Source organism: Vitis vinifera, chromosome 13, assembly GCF_030704535.1.
Source record: "Vitis vinifera cultivar Pinot Noir 40024 chromosome 13, ASM3070453v1".
Classification (NCBI taxonomy): domain Eukaryota; kingdom Viridiplantae; phylum Streptophyta; class Magnoliopsida; order Vitales; family Vitaceae; genus Vitis; species Vitis vinifera.
This window is the reverse complement of record NC_081817.1, coordinates 6,609,909-6,637,404: the sequence shown is the minus strand read 5'-3', so window position 1 is coordinate 6,637,404 and position 27,496 is coordinate 6,609,909. Positions and strand designations below refer to the sequence as shown.

The 27,496-nt window shown below is 31.9% G+C and overlaps 2 protein-coding genes across 10 annotated transcripts; one reads left to right on the top strand and one right to left on the bottom strand.

Moving 5' to 3' along the window:
- Positions 1-1,017: 1,017 nt before the first annotated feature.
- LOC100263280 (uncharacterized) lies at positions 1,018-14,187 on the bottom strand. Its single transcript, XM_002269186.4, has 8 exons — positions 13,825-14,187; positions 5,418-5,491; positions 4,922-4,963; positions 4,224-4,265; positions 3,505-3,588; positions 1,803-1,890; positions 1,388-1,485; positions 1,018-1,299 (listed from the first exon to the last, which is right to left on the bottom strand). Exons 1-8 carry the CDS (start codon positions 13,994-13,996, stop codon positions 1,279-1,281), a joined length of 621 nt encoding a protein of 206 aa, XP_002269222.1. The 5' UTR covers positions 13,997-14,187; the 3' UTR covers positions 1,018-1,278.
- Positions 14,188-20,508: 6,321 nt separating this feature from the next.
- LOC100258145 (uncharacterized) lies at positions 20,509-27,198 on the top strand. 9 transcript variants are annotated; one of them, XM_059742238.1, is made up of 3 exons: positions 20,509-20,673; positions 24,590-24,830; positions 26,179-27,198. In XM_059742238.1, the coding sequence occupies exon 3, from the start codon at positions 26,206-26,208 to the stop codon at positions 27,013-27,015; it is 810 nt and encodes a 269-aa protein (XP_059598221.1). In that variant the 5' UTR covers positions 20,509-20,673; positions 24,590-24,830; positions 26,179-26,205; the 3' UTR covers positions 27,016-27,198. The 9 variants fall into 9 exon arrangements, 7 of the variants coding, with proteins under 7 accessions (XP_059598221.1, XP_010658353.1, XP_010658352.1 ...); XM_010660051.3 differs by having other exon boundaries at positions 20,555-20,673; positions 24,628-24,830; XM_010660050.3 differs by having other exon boundaries at positions 20,555-20,673; positions 24,628-24,851.
- The last annotated feature ends 298 nt before the right edge of the window (positions 27,199-27,496 follow it).

Sequence of the window (27,496 nt, the reverse complement as noted above, 5' to 3'; positions counted from 1 at the left end):
ACCTTAAAGTTTGAGATAAATACACTTATCCTAAGTTTAAAATTTTATCAAATACTTCTTATTTTAAATTAAAGACGAGGTGAGTGAAAACAATAAAATAAAAGGAAAAGTAAGATATTTAATAAAATTTCAAATTAACGGTAACTACATATATTTAACTGAAACCTCAAAAAATGTGAATGAAATTAACCCTATCTAGTAATATGTAAGAAGAAACACAGAGACCGATAACGAAAGTTGATATATTAATCCAATGCATCATGTGTCCTTCACTTGCATGAAAATACAAACTATGAATGATGGCAAAATTGAGTTCATAGGAAACATTTGTCACTTACATAAGGAGGGTTTGAAGATAGTTGGTCATTATACCATAAGCAACATTCTACTATTCATTTAATCATAACTTAGTCATGAATGAATGAAATAATAAATAAGCATACTAACATAGGAAGTTTGCTTAATTTGATTAATTAAGAAGAGCAAACCATGTTTAATAGCCAAAACCATGGTTTAATGAGTGATCATATGGTGGCACTTGTAACATGTTATATTTGAGAAAGAATTTTGTGTCCCTAGTGGATGGTTAGATGGGCAAAACCTTGGTTGATTGGGTGATCACATGGTGACATTTGTAACATATTATTTTTGAAAAAGAATTTGTTGTCCCTAGATAGGTTGACACCACTTGATGAGAGTGTGGGGTTGATCCAACAAGAGGTAGTCATATTTATTTTTCCCCCCCTTTTCCTAAGATCTAGAAAAACTAGATGGGTTGACAAACAAATCATAAGTAGGCAAGATGTGATAAAGATTTTGAGCCAAGGTAGCATTTGTAAATTCAAATAGAGTGTGTAACTATTATGGAAACTTTTAAATCTATGTAGGGTTTTGTAGCAAGTTACTTTAAAAAATAAAGTGTTAATAAAATTCTCTAATATTTAAATAAATTTTATGGGATTTTAGACATACTTGAAATTCTATCAAAGAAAATTAAATTTTTAAAAGGGTTGTCGATTTTTACCCAATAAAAAGAAAGCCTTGAATTATTTGATCACATATTTATATATGATTAAATTTTAGTTGTTGAAGAAATGTATTGAAAATCAGACTTCTCTACCCATTTCCCCACACAGACAGGTAAAGAAAGATTGTTTGAAATGAAATCAGGATTATCTTTGAGACACAACCCCAAATAAAAACTACAAACCATTGCATGGGCTGAAATTAGATTCTTCAATCGTCAAAGAAAATCTTCTAGTCTGCAGCTCCCAGTGTCTAATCCATTTGTTTCCCAGACTGCATGGAAGTTGAAGGTTTATCAGCAAAAAAATTAAACTCCTTTGCAGAAAATCATATGAAATACAGTGAGGAAATATCAGCCTACCAGCATTTCATGATCTCCCATAATCTCTTCTATCAACTCTTGGAGGGGTTTATCAGCACTGTTGGGAACAAGAGCTGCAAATACAGCTGCTTCTAATCCTGCATCCAACCCAGATGAATAGTATCAAATCTGTTGCATAATGCATTTGAAAATGCATATTCCAGCAGCATAAGTATCTTAAATGAAAATTCGATTCATCAAGACAAAGAACATGATATAAATGTAGGCCTAAATCCTTATCACTTGCTTTTAAGTAAATTCGTAACTCAAACGCGATATGAAAGCTCTCATCTTTATATCTATCTGCTTATTTGTTGGGTACATGGGGGAGGGTGTTAAGCATGATATACATTGTAGGCCTAAAACCGAATAGTTTAAGCTTTTGGGAAAATCGGTAACTCAATATTCATAATACCAGTTTCTGGAAAGGCATCAATGAACATCATCATCTCCTCCCCGCTAAGACCAGATAAGAAGCAAATTCGTGGCAGTGCTTTTGCAATCTGCAGAACAGAATATACATTTATTATCCTATCAAAAAGAGAAAAAGAGAAAGAAAAAAAGAATGAGTATGGTTTCACTAGAATATATGTGAAGGGTCATAATTGAGCTAGTGACATCTTATGAGAGCAATTCTTCAGTCTAGGGTCATAATTCTTCCTTCTGCATCTGGATACAAAGGAATTTGTTGATGTATTAGGATTAGTTGACAATTTTGTTATATTTTTATTGATTAGGATGCAACATACTTTCTTGGGTCTTATTGATGTCAATTCAACTTCGGACTACTTCAGAGTTAGCTTCAGACTATTTTAGAGTTGATGTTTTTTGAGGTATGCATGCATTTAGGAATGTTAGAGCTAATATAATAGCTAATACATGAAATAAGGATGCATATTATGGGTAAAAGATTGAAAAATGAAAATTGGGGAGCTTGAAAAAATAGGGAAGAACATTCAAACATACCCTAGGGCATTCAAACATCCCTCTAGGCGTTCAATCTATCCCTAAGGAAGTTCAAACATCCCATGCTGCATTCAAATGCCCTCTTTGGGATGTTCAAACATTCGGGCTTCCATTTCCACAATTTGATTCTCTTTTTATTTCTAAAATTCTTTTTTGGTAAGTTTACAAAAGCAAAACTCTCCACAATTAAGTCCTAGGATTTTTCAAGTGTAAAAAGGTATGTTTTGATGAAAAATGTGCAAACAAAAGAACAGTCATTCTTAGAGCCCTAAACTCCATCTCTCAAACCTTTCAAGACCATTCTTGAAAAAAATCTTTCAACCATCAAAAGGGCCAAGGATTCGCAACACTTCAAACCTCAATAAGGGGTTTGAGGGATTCATTAAGGAGCACAAGGAGTGTTGTGTCAGGGACATAAAAGAAGAGTATAGGTACTAACTATATAAGACCCTAGGAAGTAGGAGCATTTGGTTAGGTTTGTATACCTTTTTCTCATAATTAGTAGATCATTTACCATCAATAGACCAACCTTGGTTTTTTACACCTAGAGATTTTTAGGCGGTATTTCCATGCTAAATCCTATGTCTATTTGTGCAATTGAAATTTTTGAGAATGGGATTGATGAACATTATTCATATCAAATATTAATTGAATAAATGAAATACAAATTTAATTTTGGGTATGATCACTTGGACTACCTATTCACCCTTTCTAGGTAGTTTCATATATCAAGACGAGGTTTTTCAGAATTTATTGTCTTCTCTTCAAACTGTAAAATACATCAGTTGTATCGCTATTTGGTTATTTTTACACTTACAATTCATGGTATCCTAAAAGAATGTGGAGGTTCATGCTTCAGCTGCAGCAACATATGAATGATTTTGTTTCCCATTTTCTTGTTTTCATTTTGTTGATAACAGCTGTAAATAAATGGACCCCCTGAAAACTATGAACACCCTTTATTTGTTCATAAGTTCTTCAAAACTGATTAGAAGATCTTTTCTTTCACCAATTGGTTTCTTTTCACTATAATATTTGGATGAAGTCAGGCATACAAATGATCTCTAATTCATAGGCAGATTGTGGACAAACACAATGATAAAGACAACTAGCAAGAAAGAAAAAAGAACCAGGATGTTAAAATACTCAACCTTCAGTGCTTCCAAATTTGACTGTTCTGTGTTCATTGCTTCCCAAAGCGAACGAGTTATCATGTCTTCAGTGCAATAAATAACCTACATAATGAATATTTGGATTAAAATTAGAAAAAGGTAATATGGTAAAACGAAGCAGAGACCTTTGTTATAATTATATATAATCATCCTCATATATTACAATATGGATTAATCATGGTAAGGTAAACCCTTTTGATCACCTACAGCAACAATGCCAGCAAATAACAAGATGATGGAAGGGAGAATCAAAAAATCCTTTCCGTTTATGATTATTTGAAAGTTAGAAATCACCTAACATAATGGGCCAAAACAACTTCTGATCAATTTCCAGACAGTACTTTGAAGAATTGATCTATACCTAAACTTCTTAGCTTAAAAACTGCTTAACACACTCCATGCAAAATCCAAAAGAGAAGAAAATACTGACAAGCACATGCACAAATGGACACAACAGTAAACCCCAATAATTGAAAATACTAATCAAGAAGTATTACACTTTTTAAGAATTGCATTTCGGAAATCAAAATTTTTTCAGATTTATTACTATGCATTTTCTGAAAATTGCATAAGGGGTAAACTTGTTAAAATAACATTTTATACTTAAAAAAGGACATCTCTGTATAAGTTTCCACTTTCCTTCTGGGCCTCTTTTGTCAACTCATAAGACACATAAAGGGCTAATAGTAAATAGTTACCTGAAGGAATTCACCATCCAACTCTTTCAAAAGCTGCCGTATCTGCACTAAGAAGACAGCTCAGGGTAATAAATGCGTGTGCTCTAGGGAACATTATTGAAGTAATTCCTAAAGAAGAAAAATCATCTCCTTTTAAAAATTACTGAATAGATGCACATCTCAGTATTCGCAACAAAAGCACTATATCTTTACCCTTACCACTTTTCTTAAAACAGATCCTCAAGCACAGAACACCTATTTTACAAAACATTCTTTCCTGTTGCAGTAATGAACTTAAGACAACGTATGACAAATAGTGAAAACAATTTGATCGAAAGAACTACACATATCCAAATGACATATGCAACTAAGGCACAGCAATTAGGTGACGCTTCAGTATATAAGCTGACTGATATCTATAAATGGAAAATCATAAAAGCTTCCAGAGCTTACCACATGACATCACTATATGTTGGACTTAAGATTCTCATGAACTTGGTCAACACAGAAAAAATAGATTATATGTTGGGCACTCTTTGTTATAAAACCCTTGAACAAAGTAGAGCAGTAACCTGTACAAATATCTGCTCCGAAAGAAGGGAAGAGATAACTCACAAGAAAATGCAAAATATTTGTGCTGCCTGAAGAGGGTTATTTGCTACTGATCAAATTAAGGATGTAATCCAAAATAATGGTATGAAAGGAAAATTAGGAATTACCTTCACTTCCTCCTCCACTTCAAAGCCCAAGAGCAACAAGGCCTACATATGAAGAAAAAAAAAATTGAATCTTGAACGTCATTTGAATTCATAAAGATGATGTTGTCTATTAACAACAGATTATGTCTTTACTCCCAATTCAAAGAAAAGATGAGATCTGATTCAAGTATCAGTTCCAGTTCAGGTCTAAATTGAATCCAATTTGTAATTTTAAATTCTCATCAAATTAAGGAAATATTATATTGATGAAACTTGAAATAGGCTGATGCTTCAAAATGTTAAAATATAAAAATAAAAAAAGGCTCAAAACAAATGTGGGTTTTGTTTTTTAGTTGAATAAGTTTATTTTGAAGTATTGATACATCTGATGATTGTAGGAGAAATATGTATTCATTACAACCAACAGAAACCATAAGCAGTTGCATAGCTAAAGAGGAGGAACCATTGAATAGAGAAAACACATGTCACAATTGGCAAGGAACTAACCAAAACTTACAGGTGGACCATATATAGGATCGTCAGAATTCAAAGGAACAAACTTTGAATCTTCAATTAACTCCGTAGGAATTCCTGTAATATGACATAAGAAAAAATATATAAATGGACAAAACAACATAGAGATGATTAAAGAATAGGAATATTGAGGAAGAGAATAACTAAGCAACCACCCTCTCTAAATCTCTATTGTCTAAAACATAATAAAAATACATTACCAATACCCTTCCCTCCCTTTGTTGATATGCCATTGCAAAATTAGATTTCCTTATGGAATAAAGAAAAATATTAGAAATATTTCTATAAATATTCTGTCAAAAGGGAGAAAAGTTATAAGATGAAGATAAGTTTGTAAATATTATACATGGTAGATATAGATAAAGAAGAATAGGAGACACTTGGTAAAGCAAGGGAGTGTATTCGAGAGGAGTGAGGGGAGGCTACGGTGTGGGGGTGTGAAAGCCATTAGAAAAGAATGGGAAGGTATTCGTTGTAGATCCCGCTTTATTGTAGGGAATGGGAGAAAGGTCAAGTTTTGAAATGACTTGTGGTGTGAGGACCAAACATTGAGAGAAGTTTTCCCTAATTTATTCTTGTTGGCGGTTAACAAGGATGAGTAGGTGTTAGATGCTTGGGAGGAGGGCGGGGAGTTGGGTAGTTGGAGTCCTCGCTTTTCAAGACATTTGAACGATTGGGAGATGGAAGAGGTCGAGGGCTTGTTCCCGAAACTGCAACCTTTGGTCGTGAGAAGAGATGTGGAGGATGTTTTGAGCTGGAAAAAAAGTAGGAATGACATTGTTTCTATTAGATCCCTCTACTGCTCCTTCATGAGAGCCTCTAGTGATCCTTTTCCTTGGAGTATTATTTAGAGGTCTTGGGCTCCGATGAGGGTGAGTTTTTTTGCTTAGGAAGCATCTTGGAACAAAATTTCGACCATCGATCAGCTCAAAAGGAGGGGATGAAATATGCCGAATAGGTGCTACTTGTGTAAAGAGAAAGAGGAAACTAGTGACCATCTAATCTTGTTTTGCAAGAAGGCTACAATGTTATGGAGTTTGATCTTCTCTCTTTTTGGTGTGCAATGGGTCTTGCATTCCTCGATTAAAAGGAATTTGCTTAGTTGGAATGGCGCTTTTGTGGGCAAGAAAAGGGAAAAGGCATGGAAGGCTGCCCCTTTATGCTTAATGTGAAATTTATGGAAAGAAAGAAATGAAAAAGTGTTCAATGATATCGAACAGTCCAACCAAGCTTTAAAACATTCTTTTTTTGTATACTTATGTGAATTGGGTTAAGATGTATTTAGAAGATCATACTTTGTCTATGATTGATTTTATAGAGTGATTGTTTGTTTAGTTAGGGAAAAGGTTTTTTGTCTTTCTTTTTGCCTAGTTTCTTGGGCGATGTTAGTATACTTCATGTGTACTATTTTCGCCGCTTCTAGGCATTTCTAATACAAGTTCTTATTTACCTATCAAAAAAAAAAAAAAGTAAGAGGGTTTATGGTTCATGATGTAAATACAAGGAATGGGAAAACATAATATGTTTTGAGGCCAATAGTTTTATTTAGTTTTTGTGCTTTGTGGTATTCTCTATGGTATAGTAGAATGATTATCTATCATTCATGGATATAGACATGGTTGGTTAAACAACGTTAAAACCTCATGTACCTTTTCTGTAGATTGTTTTGTTTTTGTATCTTGCATTAACATGTTTGAATTGAAGCTTCTGTATGCATAACGTATTAAAAACTTGGTTAAAGATTTTTAGAGAAGTTAAAGAGAATTAAGCATATAAGAGAATTACAAAAGGATTTTTAGTTCAAGGTAGAATTAATTATTCCCTCATCTGAATGTGATACAAGAAGCATGTTTTCGCCATCCATAATAAGTGTAGCTTCTCCTATATATTTATTTCACCTTAGAAGGTGGAAACTCTAAAGTGTCTAAACGGCTTGAATTCATAGCACATGAGGGAATCGTATCGCATGACAAGACCATGGTACACAAAGGGAATCGTGGCACATGAAAAAGTATGGCACGTAAGGAAGCGATGGTGTGAAGTAAGGATTTGGTTTAGAAAAGTTTCTTGTATCATAAAGAGATGGAAGATTGACTTAATGGACTTTGATCAAGGTAGAGATTGTTGAGAAGTGTATTAAATTCCTAATTTTCCATTTTCTAAAAAATATTGTTTAGAATATTTCTTATATTGATATGTCATTGTAATATTAGATTTCCTTACGAAATAAGGAAAACTATTAGAAACATCTCTATAAATATTCTAATTCATGAAGGAAAAAGTTATGAGATGAAGATAGGCTTGTAAAAACTATATATGGCAAATAAAAATGTGAGGAAGAATAAGAGACATTTGGTGGAGTGAAGAAGTCTATGATTCAAGGTGTAGGTACAAGGAGTAGGGAAATATGAGATATTTTGAAACCTAATAATTATATCTAGTTTCTATCCTCGATAATATTCTCTATAGTACAGTAGAATAATTCCCCCGCATTTGTGGGTGTGGGCATGGTCAATCATATCACGTTAAAACCTTATGTACCTTTTTGTGTGGATTGTTTTATATTTTTCTTCTTGCATTAACATGTTTTCAATGAAACTTCTACATATGTAATACTTCAAATAAAAAAATTTTAAAAAAAAGAAAAAAAAAAAAAAGCTTAGAATAATAAGATAAAAGTTATATAAAACAATAACTACTTATGTGGCTAATTCAATATCTTATACAAGAATTCATACAACATGTAGGAACATGTTGTATTATGTGGAATGGTGAAGGTTTCTCCCCCAATGAACAAGTGCAAGTAAAAATAAAGGTGTTTCTACACATGTTTTTAGTCTATAAACTACTAATGAATGCCTATAATTCCCTTGTTCCCTATATTTTAAACTCTTTATTCACATCAAGAAGTCATCTTTCTACATTCATAAAGCATTGCCCAGGATGATGGTGTTGTCAATATAATCTTAAATAAACCTATAAGAGAGGTTATTGCATATATAGTGTCAAAAACTTGTCTCCCTAGTCAATGTAGGATCTCATAGCCACCACCCTCCCCCTATGTAAACACAATGTCCTCATCATGTTCCATTGTGTCGAACTACTCCTTCCCATGTAAATATTTTTCGCATTAGGTTGAAGATCGCATAGTTTTAAAATGCACCTACATAGTTAAGAGGAGGAACCTACTACATATATAATATCCGGAATTTTTCTCCCAAGATGATGTGGGATCTCAAAAAACCATGAACACCAAAAGGTACAACATTAACATGACATCATGAGAGTCTAGTTTTGTTTGTTCATCCCTTCACCAAGCCTGCTTCCCAAAACACAAACTTCCAAGTAAGCACCATCAAAATGGCAATATGCTATTTTGTTTTGCTTTTTCCCTAATTCCCACAAAGTGCCTTTCTTAGGATGGTTTTTTTTTTTTTTTTTGGAAGGAAAATAAACCATCAAATTAGTCAAAGAGATAAAAAGATAAAAAAAAATGGGTTCTCCAAGAAATTCAATTATGCATGCCCTAGGATTTTCCTAAAATAATACTCATGCCTACATTATTTTAACCTATGTTACATGGTTTTACATATGGATGTCAAGTGTACGTCTAGGTGTTGGATCTTTTGCATCCCAAAATCATAAGGCACGTGGATTCAATTGAAAAAGATTTCAACTATGGATGTCGCTACTTAAATATGAGATTAATGAAAAATAAATTAATGTTAAACATAAACATAGTAAGATAAGTACAAGTTATCTATGATACTACATAGTTATTGTAGTTAGAAAATATATTTTATTCCTTTTTTATTTTAATAAGATGTTAAGTATTATTTTACTTTGATGTTATTGCTAATTGTACATGAAAAACTATTTATTATAGGTCTTTTATTTTAATAGAATGCAATAAAAATCCTTAAAAAAAATATTATAACACATTATTAGTAAATTTTTTAGTCTAGAATTTTAAAAATTCATATTGATTTCATTATAAAAATCTTCTAAAACAAATTCATATGCAAATTTTGATTTTTTATATTAATTATTATAATTTATCTTTAGATTTTTTAAGATACTAACTTACATATTTATCTTAAGATTTTTTAAGCTATTACTTATTATATTTATCATTAAATTTTATTTATTATAATTTTAAAAAATTAAGAAAGAGAAGCACTTCTTCAATTACACAAGTTAGAAATTAATTTAAGTATAATTTAAAACAAATTAAAGAAAGTGACAAAGTAGTAATGAGCCAAATAGTTATATTCAATGCAATATAAGCCTATCCAACATGGATCTCACACTTGCACCCATGTCATATTATGTTGACATTGGAATTTTTGTTGAAATTAACATATCTATGTATCATAGATTTTAGTTATAGCACACAACATGCTCAAGGCAAAATAATTGGAAAACAAAACAAATACGAAGCTATAACTAGAAAACTTTTCAAAAACGAATGGGAAAACCCTGTGAAAAAAGGGAATCTTTCAAATAAGGCCAAACAAAGAATTGTAATGATAGTATGCCTTAGACAATATAAGCGTATCCAAAATGGATCTCACACTTGCACCCATGTCATATTATGTTGACATTGGAATTTTTGTTGAAATTAACATATCTATGTATCATAGATTTTAGCGATAGCACACAACATGCTCAAGGCAAAATAATTGGAAAACAAAACAAATACGGAGCTCTAACTGGAAAACTTTTCAAAAACGAATGGGAAAACCCTGTGAAAAAAAGGAATCTTTCAAATAAGGCCAAACAAAGAATTGTAATGATAGTATGCCTTAGACAATACAACTAAATCATCTACCTTGTCACACTTGGGCACAACTAGTGAAATGCAGAACTTCCATGGTGAGGAAACCTTGATGTCCATGCTTCATGTCTTCATTGTGTGAAATTTAGGTAAAGTCTCCCTTTATTTGTTAAAAGGGAAAAATTCCTTTTAATGAAGCAATATTTTTATATTTATAGATGATTATTCTCTTAGCCATAAGTCTATAGACACTAATAGCATGGAATAATAAACTATAATATTTAAGCAGCTTATGGCTAATCAAAATCTTCTTTCATTTGTTAAAAAGAAAGAATTCCTTCAAATGGAGCAATAATTCTTTTTTGCATATGATTATTCTTGACATAAGTCTCTAGACACTAATAGAATGGAATAGTGAACTATATCTTTGTGTGGCTTCTGACTAATTAGAATGTTGATGCTAACAATATGCTACAATTAAGGAGGCTTTACATAAACCTCAATCTAGATAGTTGAGGTATGTGTTTGATGACTAGCAAATCCATGGATCACCCTTTTCTACATTGGCCAATGGTGCCAAAGCTATGACATGGGTTATTGAAAAGTATTGGTAATTGAGTGATGGAATGGTTTGGATTTCCCCTAAAAGTGTAATGGATATGATGGCCAAATCTTTTAGGGTTAGGGACTTTGGAGCTCATCTCAAAGGCAGGGTATTTGGTGTGTGGCTAGCCTCACTTTGATATAGATTATCTAGCAAGGAAGTAACATCAAGATTTTCTAGAAAAGATGGAGGACATTGGAGGCTGTTTGGGATTGACACACTTATTTGCTACCCTTTAGGTTTCCATCATTCATGTCTTTAAGGATAGACATTTCAGTTGTGGGTTGCTAGATGGGAACTTGCAGTTCAAGAAGACAGCTAGGAATATACATCTTGAGTGATGATAGTCTCCTATAGCTTTTGTAGAAGTTAAACTTTGATAGTTGCTTGTGGCTAACCTAGGACAGCTAGGGATTAGAAGAGTGCTTAGAGGTCATACCGATAACACCCTGAGAACATTTTTTGAAACTTACTGCAGAAGATTTTGCCATTGGACCAGAGATGATAGCACTTTTGGACAATTTATTGCAAGCCAAGACCTTGGGTCTCTAATCTTTGGGATGAAGGCAATTCCGCTATTGTCATCTCATGGATGGCCAATAAGGATAGGGGTTTTTGAAAGTATGAAGGGTGGTTTCGTCAAATTGTTGATATCGCTCAAGAGTTGGGATGCGTTCTTGGGTTGCTCTCTTAGCCAACCAGAATGCAAATTTTTAAGAAAGCAAAGTTCCAAACAACTACTTCTATAAAGGGTTTGTTTTTGCCTCCCTAAGTTGTGTAGATGATTTTAGGTGTGATATCCCACATCGAATGAGGGAGAAAGTTCCTGACACTATATAAGTATGAGTTCCTCTTAACTAAGTAGATTCGGTTTAAAATTGTGAGAGTCCCTTTGGGTCCAAAGCAGACAATATCTACACAATTGGGTGTGGGTCATTACAAATAATATCAGAGTCAATCCCCAACTCTAGTGTGGGGGTTTGTTTGGCCCCATGAGGGATGTTTGTTTGTTTGACCCTATAATCCCATAGAACACAATAAGGACGTTGTGTCTGTATAGGAGGATATTTGTGATATCCCACATCGGATAGGGGAGAAAGTACTTAACGCTATAAGTATGGACTTCTCTTAACTATGTAGACGCGTTTTAAAGCCGTGAGAACCCTTTTGGGTTGAGAGCAAACAATATCTACACAGTTGGATGCGGGTCGTTACATTAGGTATTGTAAATATTCCTTTTTGTCCCTCAATTGTACAACTCATCTCCTTTATATTTTGTAGTATTTTGACTTGTTCTTCTACTCTTTTATCAGTTTGGTATCCTTTGAACAAATATATCATCAGTTAGTGTACTTGCTAATTCATTTTAATAAATTTTTTGTTTTTGATAAAATAAAAGAAACAATAGTTACAATACTAAATTAATAAATTACAGATCCTTTGCATGATGAAGCTTGCATGAGATAAAAACATGGTTCTAAAAATGTCACATCCAATGATGAAGAGCATAGTTTCTAACTCCACTTGCATAAGGGAAGTTTCATCCTAGGATTTGGTTCTAGCTTACTCTTACCCAGAAATTCTTTACCATTCTTTTCGTAGTAAAGAGAGAGTTTTTCTGCATATGCTTCTAAGCATTGCTCATGTAGTTGTTAGATTGCATGATATACATTGTAAGCCCAAATCCTACAAGTTTAAACTTTTAGGAAAATTGGTAGTTCAATATGGTATCAAAGCCTTATTTGACAAGAAGGTCATATGTTTGAACCTCACCACATGTTTATTTCCTTAATTTATTAAGTTTAAAAAAGACTACTTTATTTTCCCAATTTGTTAAACCCACATGTAAGCCCAAAGGAGGCTGCATGTGAGGGAAGGTGTTGAAGTGCATAACATACATTGTGAGCTCAAATCCTATATGCTTAGGCGTTTAGGAGAATTGTTAATTCAATGGTGTTGTCACCTAACAATTAATTATTCAACCATTGGAGCCTAATTCAAGAAATTTATCATAGCTGGCTTGCTTGTCACAGGTAGACAGTTGCATTAAGATAGCATCCTAAGTTTGATCTTTGTATATGCTTGGAGGATACCCATTAATTGAGAGGTATGTGATCTAAGCTATTGTACCTAGCATACACGGAAGCATGAGGTGAATGCAGGAAATGGATGCCACAAACTCAGATGTTTAGAGTTTTGACCAACACTGGGTAAGTATGCCATTAATGACAGCTTGAGCTTATCATTGATTCCATTGATTATAGTTTTATGATTTGTCAAATGCAATCCATGAACATCCCAAAGAATCAAACCCTCTGGCCGTATGCAACAGTCTTCAGAAGCCATCAACCAACATGCAGTTGAACCAATCAGAGGAAATAAGGTCGGCTGACTTCCTCAGTACACATGGCTATCTAAAGATTAATTGCTGCAACAATCAACACCTATCATTCAGAACCTTGAAGCAGCAAAAAGGCCAAGCAATTCCATTCTATCTCTAAATATCAAAGCAATCATACAGGGTCTCCCAGGGCTCCAAACCTCCAATATAATTCTGTATTTCTTCTTTTAAATCTAATTTCTGTTTTCAAAATCAAGGCCCCTCTCTGCCTCTCAACCTGCCTTCAAAACCCTAAACCATTATCCTTCAATGGAAGTCCCTATTGTGATTTTGCTGCTAGTGTTATTCACATTAGCGCATATTGAAAAATAAATAAATGAAAATCAAACATGAATTTTACCTATCATTATTGCTACGATGTAGAGGCCCTTTTGGCCTATTCCACTCCAGATAGGAACTTCCAGAATTATTATATTCCGTAATGAAACAAGCAAGCAACAAAAACTCAATATCATATTCAACCAAAACCCAAACTGGGAAACAGCCCATAAATGCAGAATTCAACATCGCCAAGAGCTAAATAGTCAATCCAACAGCAACCCACTATCCAAAAAATCCATGCAAGACCGAAATAGAAAAGATGAAGAAAGTGATGAGGGAAAGCACACCTTCGGAAGATGCTCTTGGTGGGTGCTGGAGCTTCAAGGGATGAGCATTCTTTGCTGAAGAATAAGAAGATGTTGAAATTTGTGAAACTACAGATATCTTCAACGGAAAATGCTTTGAAGAGGAGGCAAAGCACAAGCTTTGAAGTGGCACGAGAGCCGAAGCCATCAGCATGACTGTCCTCTCTGCTTTATCCTCCACAATTCAATCTTTCTGCTATCAAATCCAAATTCTTAGAATTGGGATGGGATCGGCTACTGTGAGGCCCCATCCACTAATTTACACCTTGGTTAGGAAAAATTTGAAGGAAATTGCGTGGGAAAAAAAATTAGATGGAAAAATTTTGAGGAAAGAAAAAGGAAAATGTACTGTAAAGAAAATAGATAATAAAATTAGGAGGAAATAAAAAAATAAAAGAGAATAATCCTCCAGGAAATTATATTTATATTCATCAAATTTATCTTTACATTCACTCTATTTACACATCCACTTAAAAATATCAATCTTATTAATATATCCATCAACAAATTTCTAATATACCTACAACATTCATTCATCTTCTTCTTTTTTTCTTAACTTTTTTCATGCTTGTAACAAACCCTAAAAATATATATATATCCTTTAGGTTATGTTTGGGTTCCGGAAAATACCAAGGAAAGAAAAAAAAACACCAAAAAAAATGATTTTTTCATGTTTGATTGTCCTATGAAAAATATCAAAGAAAATCAAATATAATTAAAACTAAAAAAAAAACTTATTTATTTTTAAATTATTTAATATTTATATTGATGAGTTAAAATAAATAAAATGAGTTTGAAGTAATAAAAAAATAGTTTATCAACTTTTAATCTATTTTTTTATTTTCCTTCACTTTTTATTTCCTTTTACTTTTCCTTTGTATTTTATTTCCCTTACATTTTCCTTCAAAATTTATGGGAACCAAACATAACCTTAGGATTTATTCTTTTCAGAAATTTTAACAAACTTACCATAAGAAAATTTGGAAAACAATTAAGAATAATTAAAAATAATTTTAAAGTGAGAAATTATGAAAAATGCAAAAGAAATTATATATATGTAATGCTCAAACCCAATTTAGGGGTAGAATCGTAATTTATAAATTATTTATTAATTAAACTAATTTAATAAGGGTAAAAAGTTCTTTTCGTATTTAAAACTCAGGTATAAATTAGATTTTTCCTATTTTTTCTATTAAAAAAAAAACTCTTTTATATAAAGATCAAAAAAATTAGAGAGTATAGGACTGAAAATTTGGAGGTTTAAGGTCTAAAGATTAAAAGTAAGATTTTAGTCCTTAAATTAATATTTTATATTCATTAATTATTTTGTAATATTTAGATTTTTTTTTAATATACCAATTTTAATTAGAGTTCATTTAATTAATTTATAGATCAAAAATATTAAAAATTTATAAATATAGTTTGATTTATTAACGGAGATTGATATATTTTGATTACTCAAATGAGTAGATTTAGAAATAAATAAATAAAGTAAGAATCACGTGATTTTTTGGAACAGTGAAGAAAAAATAATAATAATAAAAATAAAAATAAAAATAATAATGTATACGTGTGTGTAGCATGGGGATTAAAAGGAGAAAAAAATAAGGATGAGAGTGGACGGACAGGAAGGAAGAAACAAAAGAAGAAGGAAAAAAAAAAAGTGTTATTATTATAATAATAATAATAATGGGTGTAGCTGATGGTTTTGAATAGTAGTGTTATAGGGTCTTTAAAAGTAATAATAATATAATATATGTAGTGTTATTATTATAATAATAATAATGGGTGTAGTTGATGGGTTTGAGTAGTGGTGTTATAGGTATTTAAAAGTAATAATAATAATAATAATATATATATATATATATATGTAGTTGATCACTTTGAGTGGTGGTGTTTCAGGGTCTTTAAAGGTAATAATAATAATAATAATATATATTTATATAATGTGGTGTGGGTGGACGTCTCGTTAAGTGATTATGGGAATAATAATAATAGTTTGTTATATGGGTTTTATTTTAATTTAAGTATATAAAATAAATAAATAGTAAGAGTAAGAGTAGGAAAAAAAATGAATTTTACAATAATTTGAAAACTTACTAAATTAATGTATTATTGTTTAATAAGTTGAAAATAATATTAGATGGTGATAATATTAACAAGGGAAATTAATTAGGATCTCTAATACTAAATAAAATATTTTTAGTATTATCAAATTTATATCTTTAAATAAATAATAAAAAATAAATGTTGCATATGATATTATGCTAAGAGAAGAGTAGACTCTTCCGAGATTATTCTTCAAGATTTTGAGTGCTTTTTTGAGGCAAGGGAAATTAATGTAGATTTTTATAAAATAAAATAATTTTATTTTTATATTGTATTTTGTAATGTGTAAAAATATTATTTTTATCTTTATACATGGATCAAATATATGTTTTGTATGGAAAATATATTTAAGCATTTTCTTTGTTTATGAAAAATGAAAAATTGAGGAGATATGATGTTTTGTTTTGTAAATTTGAATTAATGAAATAAAGTATTTGACTTTAAATTATATGACCCTAGTTAACGGTTTATAATAGTTGACATTATGGTCTTAGTCAACGAGTTATAATAGTTGACCTTATGTCAATGGGTTATAATTGTTGACATTTGGTTTTATTCAATTTAAATGGAACAAATTTAAAACTAGTTACTCAATTGTAAAGTCCCACTTAATTGGGTAACATTTTTCATATGATAACCATAGTAAAAATATTTTGAATGTATTCGATTTTGTTTTGATGAGAAATTGTTTTGAAATGGATATGAGAAAATTTTGTTAAAAAATTTGAATGTATTAGCATTTTGAACTCAAAAGTTTTTATGAAAATAAGTATATGTTACATCTCCTATTTGCAAGCATGATTGAAAATATTTGACTCATGAAACTGTATTAATATTTCTTATTGGGCTTTGAGTTCATCCCTCTTTGTTAATAATCTTTTAGGTAACCTTAGTTTGGGCGAGGAGTGACCGTTATGAGGGAAATTTGGTTTTATTAGGATATTTGTTTAAATTCTCTTTATTTTGGACATTGTTTAGATATTAAAACTTAATTATCGTTTGAATTATTTTGAGTTTGGAGTTATTTGGACAATAACACTTTGATTAATGTATTAGTTTTTTTTTAAAAAAGTTTAATACTTGAAGATTTTAGAATTTTGTCTTACTACTTTGAACAGAAATTTGGTAATTGGTAAATTTCTAATTACAATATGAATATTTGTGTCGTTTTCACTTTGAGTCATTGGGCTTGAGGTGTGAAAAAACTTCATGCCCTTAGTGTCACACCCCAAAACTCACTCCAAGGGCATGATGGTCATTTTACACCTCAAGCCTAAAGGCTCAAAGTGGAAACAACACAAACATTCATATTGTAACTAAAAATTTACCAATTACTAAATTCATGTTCAAAGTAGTATGACAAAATTCTAAAATCTCCAAGTATCAACTTAAAAAAAAAAAAAAAAACACATCAACTAGAATATTATTGTCCAAATAACTCCAAATTCAAATAATTTAAATGGAAATTAAATTTTAACATCTAAACAATATTCCAAATAAAGTTTGAACCAAAATCCTAACAAAGAAAAATTCTCTAACCTAGCCATCACTTCTCGCTCGAACTAAGGGTACCTGAAAAATTATAAACGAAGGGGCATGAGCTTAAAGCTCAATAAGGAACATCAACGCAGTTTCATAGATCGAACATTTTCAATCATGCTTGCAAATAGGAGATATAACATATACTTATTTTCATAAAAACTTTTGAGTTCAAAATACTAATACATTCAAAATTTTCAACAAAACTTTTTCATATTCATTTCAAAACAATTTCTCATCAAAACCAAATCGAATGCATTTAAAATATCTTTACTCTGATTATCAAATAACAAATGGTGCCCAATTAGGTGGGATTTCACAAATGAGTGGCTAGTTTTCAAACTTGTTATAGTTAAGGTAAATAAAGCCAAATGTCAACAATTATAACCCGTTGACTAGGACCATAAAGTCAACTATTATAACTTGTTAACTAGAGCCGTATAATTCAGAGTCAAACACTTTATTTTATTAATTTAAACTTGCAAAACAAAATATCATATCTTCAAAAATTTTCATTTTTCATAAACAAAGAATATTCTCAAATATACTTTCCATACAAAACACATATTTGATCAATGCGAAAAGATAAAAATAATATTTTTACACATTTCAAAATACAATATAAAAAAAAAATTATTTTCTTTTATAAAAATCTACATTAATTTCCCTTACCTTGAAGAAGCGGTCAAAAACTTGAAATATTTAGTTTGACGAATTTACTTCTCACTTGGAAAAATCTGAACTTCAAATTCTAAACCTCCAAACCTTTAGTCCTACGTTCTCCAATTCTTTGATTTTTTATTAATAGAGTTTTTTAAATAAAGAATATAAGAGGAAAATCTAATTTATACCTATAATTTTTAATTGTAAAAGGACTCTTTTACCTTTAATGAGTTTAATTAATTAGTTAATTTTTAATTTACAATTTTGCCCCTAAAATTTATTTTGGGGTGTTACACTTGGGGGCATGACAATATATATAAACTCAATCCATGAAGTCTTGAACTTGAATGGTTGAACATCATGTAAATATTAAAACCTAGAATTATTATTATTATTATTATTATTATTTAAAGGGAAAATTATCAAAAATGGTGAGCCAAGAATGATAATTTCCTTCAAGGTTACCATGTTTACAAATTCTTGCCAAGTCCTCAAGTAATAATAAACAAAATTGACCCTTTCAAAATTCCAATTCTATTTTTTTTTTCTTTTTCTTTTTTTGTCCTTTTCTCTTATTACCACCTAACTTTGCTTTTTTCTCTCTCTCTCTCTCTTTCTACGTTTTTAGGCATTATTATTATTATTATTAAATATTAATATTACTCTTAATATTTTTTTATTTATGATATGAGTATTTTAAGTTATTCATATTATTATTAATATCATTCTTATTAACATTATCTATTATTTTTATTATTAATACTACTACAAAGAAACCCTAGAAGATAATTTCAATTTTTTAATTCTTAAGACTTGTAAATTTTATTAAAAATTATTTTTTTATCTTTTTGTGCTTTATATGTTACATTAAGACTAATTAAATTATTATTATTATTATTATTATTATTAACACATCATTAATATCATCGATGATATTAGTTTTATATTATTAATATTCTTAATAAATTAATATTATATCCAAGTTATAGGTATGATGAAAATGCATTGATCTTAGTAATATACTAGAATAAAATAATGTTTATGATGCTATTAGATTTGTCGTAAAATATTAGTACAAAATTTATTGTAGTACTTCAGACGCTCTCAACTCTCTTTGTGTTCGAATGTTGTAGGCGTTTAGGTGAATGCACTATAAGGTTGAAGAATACGTCTTTCTCGACAACAATTGTTTTTAGAAGAATTGGTAACGCTTAAACTCCTATATTTATATATTGTACTTAAAAAATAAACAAATTAAAAATACAATACATGACAACATGCCTTAATTTATTACAAACTGTAGGTATAATATTTATGTATTGAACTTATAACATAAATATATTAGAAATATGCCATGCCTTAACTTTTTAATAGTTATAAAATAAATTTTAATTATAATATTTTTTTAATAGTTATATTTGTAAAACTAGTAATGAATTTATGAAATTTATTTAATAAAAATATAAAAACAAATATTTTTATTGTAATATATTGTTAATAGTTATATTGCAAAATTAAACATTTCAACATTTATGAAATTTATATAATAAATAATACAATAACTTTATATTTTTAATTATTGGAATGAAACAATAATTTGTAAAATTCTTATATTATTTATTATTATTATTATTATTATTTTGGATAAGTTATTTATAATATTTTTAAAATAATAATTAATAAAATAATAATTTATATTTAATTATTATATTATTTACATGTATTATTATCAATATTATTATTATAATAATAATAATAAATATATTATTATAAATATAACATAAATATATTAAAATGGTCATTCTCCCCATTTTAATATTTTATAAAATAAAACTTCATAGGCTAGATAAATACAAAAGTAAAAAAAAAAATATTAAGAAAAATGATTTTTTTTTCATATTTGATTTCACTCTAAAAAAAATATAAAAAAAAATCAAATATAATTTAAAATTTATATATTTTTAAATTATTTAATCTTGATATAATAGAAAAAAATAAGTAAAATGAATTTGAAAAAAATATATAAAAATAATTTATTGAATTTAAATTTATTTTTCATTTTTCTTTTCTTTTTCTTTCATTTTACTTTTCCTCTCAATTTTTTTTCTTTGTTATTTTCCCTTAAATTTTGCAGCAACCAAATATATTCTATCATTATTATCCTATTTAAAAGCAAAAAATGTAAGGGTAATAAAAAGACATTTTTCCCTCTTTCATTTAATGATTCAATAAAATTTTCTGTTCGTTTTTGATCGTGAAATGAAATCGAACGGCTACAGTTCCTTTTTAACATAATTCAATTAAATATGATAAAAATCCACAACAAGAGTGTGGGTCCCAATGTACTCTCATGCTTACGTGTCGAAAGTAGGGACCACTGAATTGTTAGTATTTGTCTTCTGTTCGAGTTACCAAAAAGAATCATCTTTAGACTCTGTTTGGCAACCTAGAAAAGTGTGCCTGGAATGATAAAGTTATGAAGATGTTTCTTCGCGAACACCAGCTCTTCTAGGGTTTCCTGTGAGTAATTTTCCCTTACTTTTTTTTGTTGTTCTTCTTCTTCTTCTTAAGTTTTTCCCTTAATTCCTTGTGTGCTCTTTGATGCCGTAAATGGAAGAAATCAGTTGAAGATAATATTTCGAGAATTGGGTGTTTTACTTTTGTAAGTGGGTATTGATTTATGTTGCTTTTGTTTCTTGTGAAAATTTGTAGTTGAAAAATTTTCCGAGTAAATTTCTGGGGGGAAGAAGTGATCATTTTTTTCCAAGAACCTGCTTTGAGAAGCTAAAATTTGGGTTTTTAGTACCGATATTGAAGAAAAAATCTTGCTGACAAAATTGGTTGGTAGCTGTTTCCACCATTTTTCTGTTGCTTGCAATAGGATCATATGTATATGTATAGATGTTTCGTTTGAGGCCACAAGGGAGTCTCTGGATTGCTGGTGGTAATAGCTCAAGCCTCAAGATTCATTTTTGTATACACCTTATCTTGTTGGTTTGACACTAGAAACATAGCCATCATAGACCAGGTTCAAGTTGGATGAAATTAATTTGTGTTCAAAGATGTAGAGATGGCAATGGTTGATGGACTAGTTGTGTATGTGCCGGGATTTGGAATTGAAAATATTTGGTAAAGCATCATGGTGAATGTTTGATTAGGATCAGAGGCAGTATGATGTTACTTGAAAACACTTGGTAAAGAATCATGGTGAATGTTTGATCAGTTCAGATGCAGTATTAATTAGTTCAGGGGCAGTATGAGGTTACTTGTTTTGAAGGATGAAGAAACCCTTGTAGCTTTATAAGAAGAACCTTGGGTGGTATTGGGATTAGTACTTTCACATAATAAGATATCCATGTGGAATTAATATTTACAGCCATTTAATTGATTTATGCCAACCAACAGTGGTTTGATAGAAGATACATCTCTTGTTTCTGATCAAAAAAAGAAAAAGGAAAAAACATTGGTTTAATGGAAGAGGCTTAGTTTGTTTATTCATTATAGAAAAGGATAAATCTTGTTAGGATTCAGGCTTCCCTAGTGTTTGGACTGGGTACAAGAGATGGCATTAGTTTTTTGTTAATGAAAAACAAAGAATCTGAGTTATCAGCAAGGTCTAGAGAAACATTATTAACAGTTGTTATGTCATACCTATCAAAAAAAAAAAATTATAACAACAGGAGCTTGGACTGTTATTGACCACTATGGTAGCAATTATAAGATAGATGATAGTATCCTTATGTGTGCATGTGTGTGTACTGAAGTATTGAGGAGGAGTTTGGTTCAAGACTAGATGAAGGTTCTAAGAGAGCCAGAGAGAGACAGTAAAGAGCATTGAGTCTGACAGAAGACATTGGTCTATTATTTAACAAACAAGGCCAAACATGCAGCGCAATGGTGAAAAGAATATTTGTTTGTTTCTTTTTTTTTTTTTCTAGAAATATTAAATTTTCGAGTGTATTATTCTAAAGAATATAATAAGTTGGATTCTTCTTTGGTTTGAAGCGGCTTCAGGCCTAAGAATTAATTTAACCAAAAGCGAAATCATCCCAGTTGGAGAAGTGGAGGAGATTCAAGAGTTGGCAGTTGAGTTAGGTTGCAGGGTGGGATCCTTGCCCTCTCAATATTTGGGACTCCCACTAGGGGCTCCTAATAGGGCTCCTTCTATGTGGGATGGGGTGGAAGAGAGAGTAAGGAGGAGACTTGCGCTTTGAAAAAGGCAGTACATTTCCAAAGGGGGGAGGATCACTCTCATAAAAAGCACCTTGGCTAGCATGCCAATATACCAAATGTCTATTTTCCGAATGCCCAAGACTGTTGCTAAAAGAATAGAGAAAGTTCAAAGAGACTTTCTATGGGTGGGAGGAAACTTGGAGGGGAAAATTCATCTAGTTAAATGGGATGTGGTTGGCACAGACAAGAACAAGGGTGGGCTAGGCTTAAGGAAAATAGTCATGCTGAACAGATCCTTGCTTGGTAAGTGGATTTGGAGGTTTGCTTGCGAAAAAAATAATCTTTGGAAGCAAGTGATCACAACGAAGTATGGGCAAGAGGATCGTGGTTGGAGGTCAAAGAAGGCTAATGGGGCGGTTGGAGTAGGGGTTTGGAATGAGATTTTGAAAGAATCTGATTGGTGCTGGGATAATCTAGTGTTTCTAGCTGGGAAGTGCACCAAAATCAGATTTTGGAAAGATATTTGGTGCACTGATACACCGCTGTCCCATTGCTTCACTCACCTCTTTTTTATGGCTGCGCATAGGGATGCAACGATTGAGGAGATGTGGGATCAAAATTTTGGTCAAGGAGGCTGGAATCTAAACTTTTTGAGAGACTTTAATGATTGGGAGTTGGATATGGTTGGGGATTTGATTTATATCTTGAGGGGTCATAGGCCTTCTTTGGAGGAAGATTCAGTTATGTGGAGGCGAAGAAGAAATGATCAGTTCAGGGTCAAGGAAGCTTATAGGTTGTTGGCCAATCCTAATGACACAGTATTTCCTTCAAGGTGCATCTGGGTGGATAGGGTGCCAACCAAAGTTGTTTTTTTCGCTTGGGAGGCAACGTGGGGGAAGGTGCTCACTCTGGATAGGCTCCAAATAAGAGGGGTGCAACTTCCTAATTGTTGTTTTTTGTGTGGTTGTGAAAAAGAAAATGTAAATCATATTCTTATACACTGTATAGTGGCTAGAGCTTTGTGGGATATTATTCTTGGGTTAGTAGATGTTAAATGGCTCTTTCCAGAAACTGTAAAGGAGGTCTTAACTACCTGGAAGGGCCCCTTTGTGGGGAAGAAAAGGAAAAAGGTTTGGAAATTCATACCGTTGTGTATTTTTTGGACGGTTTGGAAGGAGAGGAATAGACTAGCTTTTAGGGGGTGGGGTGGGGGGTGTTGAATATCCAGAAATTAAAGAATTTTTTTGTTTGTAACTTATGGAGCTGGGCCAGATTGTATTTAAGGGAGGAGTCTCTCTCCCTTATAGGCTTTTTGGAGTGGGTAGCATCCACTTAAGGGGAGGTGAATCTTTTCTGGTCTTGTTGCTCTTTTTTAAGGCCTTAGCTGCCTTGTATACTCTCTGTATGTTTTGTGGCTTTTAGTCTCTTTTTAATGCATATCTTGTTTACTTATCAAAAATATATATATATATATATATATATATATATAATAAGTAAGGAGGTTCTTACTCAGAATAGTCGATTCATTAATATTCTTGCAACCTCAACTCCTTTCTTGGTTGCCCTCTCTTAAGAGATTCTGTTCTTTATTTGGGTAAATTAATAAGTAAATAACACTAATAAGTCCTTCCCCTGTGCAACACAATTATGAAATAGAGAAAATACATTGGAAATTGGTAATAATACCACAGAATTTCAAAACAAATTAGAGGGAGGTGAGGATTTGTGAATGAAACTACTTATTCACTTCTAATTGAAATCCAATTCCCTTCTGCTTCACCACTTAGGTTATGAGGATGTATAAAACACGTAAGGCTCTCTCTCTCTCTCTCTCTAGAGTCTTACGAGCCAAAGAGAAATCTTGGCATGAGTCTCAAATATTTTTTATATGAGCCTTATGCACCAAAGAGAATTCTTGATATGAGCCTTATGACTCACTCTCTCCCTCTCTCTCAGCCTTATGAGCCAGAAGGAATTCTTTATATGAGCCTTATGAGCCTAACTTTGCATCCATGAAAAGGATAAGTTGTTAAACTAATTAGTGATCAATCCATGAGTCCTTTGCATCCATGAAATGGATAATTTGGTAAACTTGTTGGTGATAAACCCAGCTCAACTGTGAAATGCCCCAGCAATCCAGTACCCACCAGGTTCACTTCTCTTCTGTCTTCTTTTCTTTCTCTCTATTTTGTTTCTTTCTTGTATTTGGGTTGGGATAGGGGACTGTTTGGGTGGACTAACCTGTTTTCACTGTTGTTCACAGCTCAATGACTTACCGTATCTCCCATATAACTTTTGCAGACCAAGCATCATCTTCTTCTTTTTTTAGCATATATGTGATCCTGATTTGCAAGAATGGTCTGATGGGGCTCTGCTGGTCTTTAGAGCTAACCAATCTTGATGTAATTAGCAAAGAATTGCACTTAAAAAAGATCTACCAACTGGCTGTGGTCAGCATGAGCAACTGCCTGCCTAGTTGAATATCACAATGAAATACTATGAAGGTTGCATAACTACTAAACCAGGTCAATTGAAATGTTCTATATTTTAATGAAATCAAAGTTTCAGATCAGCTTCTGTTGGTATATATGATAAATGTTAACAGGCTGTACAACACTGATGTCTATGAAGTCAATTCAACCCATTGAAGTCACATCCCAGCTATTTGTGTCAACTGCAATCCTTTTTCATCTTCTTCATAATTTTGGACCATGATAATGAATACCGTTACTTTTACCGTATAGTCTGCCGATTTTAATATTTGGTTTTTGTTTCCTAATTCTGTTGAACTCAACAATCTTTACATCCTAGATCTATTAAAATTGCAGTTCTGGCTTAGTAGTACTTCTTTAGTTTCCAGTGCCCCTACACTAGTATTGTTACTTCAAAATATGCAATCAGCAGATAACATCTATTATTAGACCTATTTTCTGCATATTTCTAGCCATTTGGTTAAGAGTATGTGAAACATCAATTTTCATAACATGACCAATTTAACAATTTATATTGTACAGGAAGTGAATGTAAGCACCATAGATCTTGTAAGCATCTTATATGATATATATTACAACTTGGAACCATTTCTAACCATCAATATCTCACAATAATGAGCTTTTGTCTTCTTGCAAAATTTCAGTATTTGGCCTGTTATTAAAACTGATTCAAAAGTGTCAAATCCTTAAAAGAGTCCAATGAAGCAGTGGAAGTGATTAAAAAAATATCAATTTTTAAGTAATACAGTTTGCATGAACAAGTAAAGCTCCATAGTTGTGATCTTGATGCTTGAGTGACCAGTGTTAATCCACCACCAACAACTTGTAATGCTCCTGGAAATTTTCATTTGTGACTGAGACACTAAATTGAAGGTGGTGTGATGAAAGGGTAGAACACATTAAATAGTAAACTAGTGATTAACAATTATCACAAACTAGAGAATGGATGACCATGTGGAGGAATGAGTCCTTACCAAATCCCAGAGACATGGCATTTGATCCCTACAAAGTAAGAGGTGCTCATATTTTAATGTCTTTAAACTTTTCTGGTTGCACCCTTCCAAAAAAAAGTACTAATTCTTTTGTATCTGAACTTCATAATTAGTCAGACCATGATTCCTACTCCACGTTGTTAACCAATATAGATGAAGGTACATATACTTTGTGGTAATGCATGCAGAGCATATGAATTGGGAGGAGAAGATTGTGCAGTGAGAATTGTTTCCTGTGTTGTTGTTGCTGTTCTTGTTGTGTTATTACTGTTATACTTACTAGTATACTATAGAAATAAAAATTGAGTTATTCCTGCCTCTTTCCCCCAAAATATGCTGATCTTTCTCATCATTTTTTATGGAAACAGTGATGAACTGCCATCCACCTCAACAAGATGCATGGGTTCTCCACTGCTGATGGCTTTGTGGAGATAACTGAAGGCTTGGCAGAGATGATAAAGTATTTGGCAAACGAACCCTCAGTAGGACTTTTCTATGTTCAGCAGCACACACAGAATGCAGTGCCCAACCTCATCAATCTCAAGAACAATGTTGTGGAAAAGTCTCATGAAACAGCTTTGCACACTGAAGATTTGGAGGATTCTATTATCATGGTGAATTCAATGAAAGAGTGTGGCTTACCGATTGCAGATGAGATGATAAGAGACATCAAGAAATCTCTAGCTATCATGTCAACGAAACAACCAAGAAGAGGGCTAATCCGAAGCCCTTACTCAAATTTTCAGGCAGGAAGGACTAGTTCTTGGGGTCCAGCCACATGGGGCCGTAGTTCAGTTTTTGCCCAGCAGGAGGGTGAAAGGAGCGATGGTTATTTTTCAACTGTTATAAAATCAGCAAAACAGAAGGCCAGCAATTTTAAATGGCCACAACTTGATCCAAAAGAATTGGGGCAAACCAGGGGTAAGAAACAAGATTCCTTTCCCAGTGTTCCCCCATTAGTTGTAGCTGCCAGCACTGGTTCAACTATACCAGATACTGAAGTTGATGAATTGCCTGTCTCAAGTCACACAGCAGATGACCTACCAGGAGAACCAGCACCTCTTGATGGGAACTCGCCAAGTCATAATTTATTATCAGCTTCCGAAAACTATGATGTTTTCAGGGCTGACAGGGCAGCAAAACTAGAAGAATGGTTGGAAGGAGTTGACAATCCAGATAATTTCGGGGAAGCAAATGGCAAATAACTGCCGTCGAGAAATGATACAAATGAGCTTTAGCTTGAGTGGACTTGGATATTGAAGAAGTCTTAGCTTGTAAATCATGTTGTTTATTATATAATTATCTGCAGATGATGATTTGTGGTGCTAACGGCTAAGGAAAATTGATTGTTCTTGAAAAAAATAAAAATAAAAATGTTTTCACTTGAATGCTAGCCTGCAGTTTAAAGCAATATCTCTCAACCATGCTCAAGAATTGTGTTTTTGGGTTGGGATTATATTAACGGATAATGGGAATGCCAATGCCATTCATCTCAAAGAAGCAAAACCAGTTAATGTGAAGTGGTTTGTGGTGTATTGATGCTTCTTTTCCTTTTTCCTCATCAATCTCCCAATGCATTCTTTTGGTGATGAGATTTGAGGAGCTATTTACCAAATGCATTCTGCACTTGAAGGTTTTCCAAAGAGGCTTTTGGTAAAGTATGCTAATAGCGAGAGTAGAGATAAC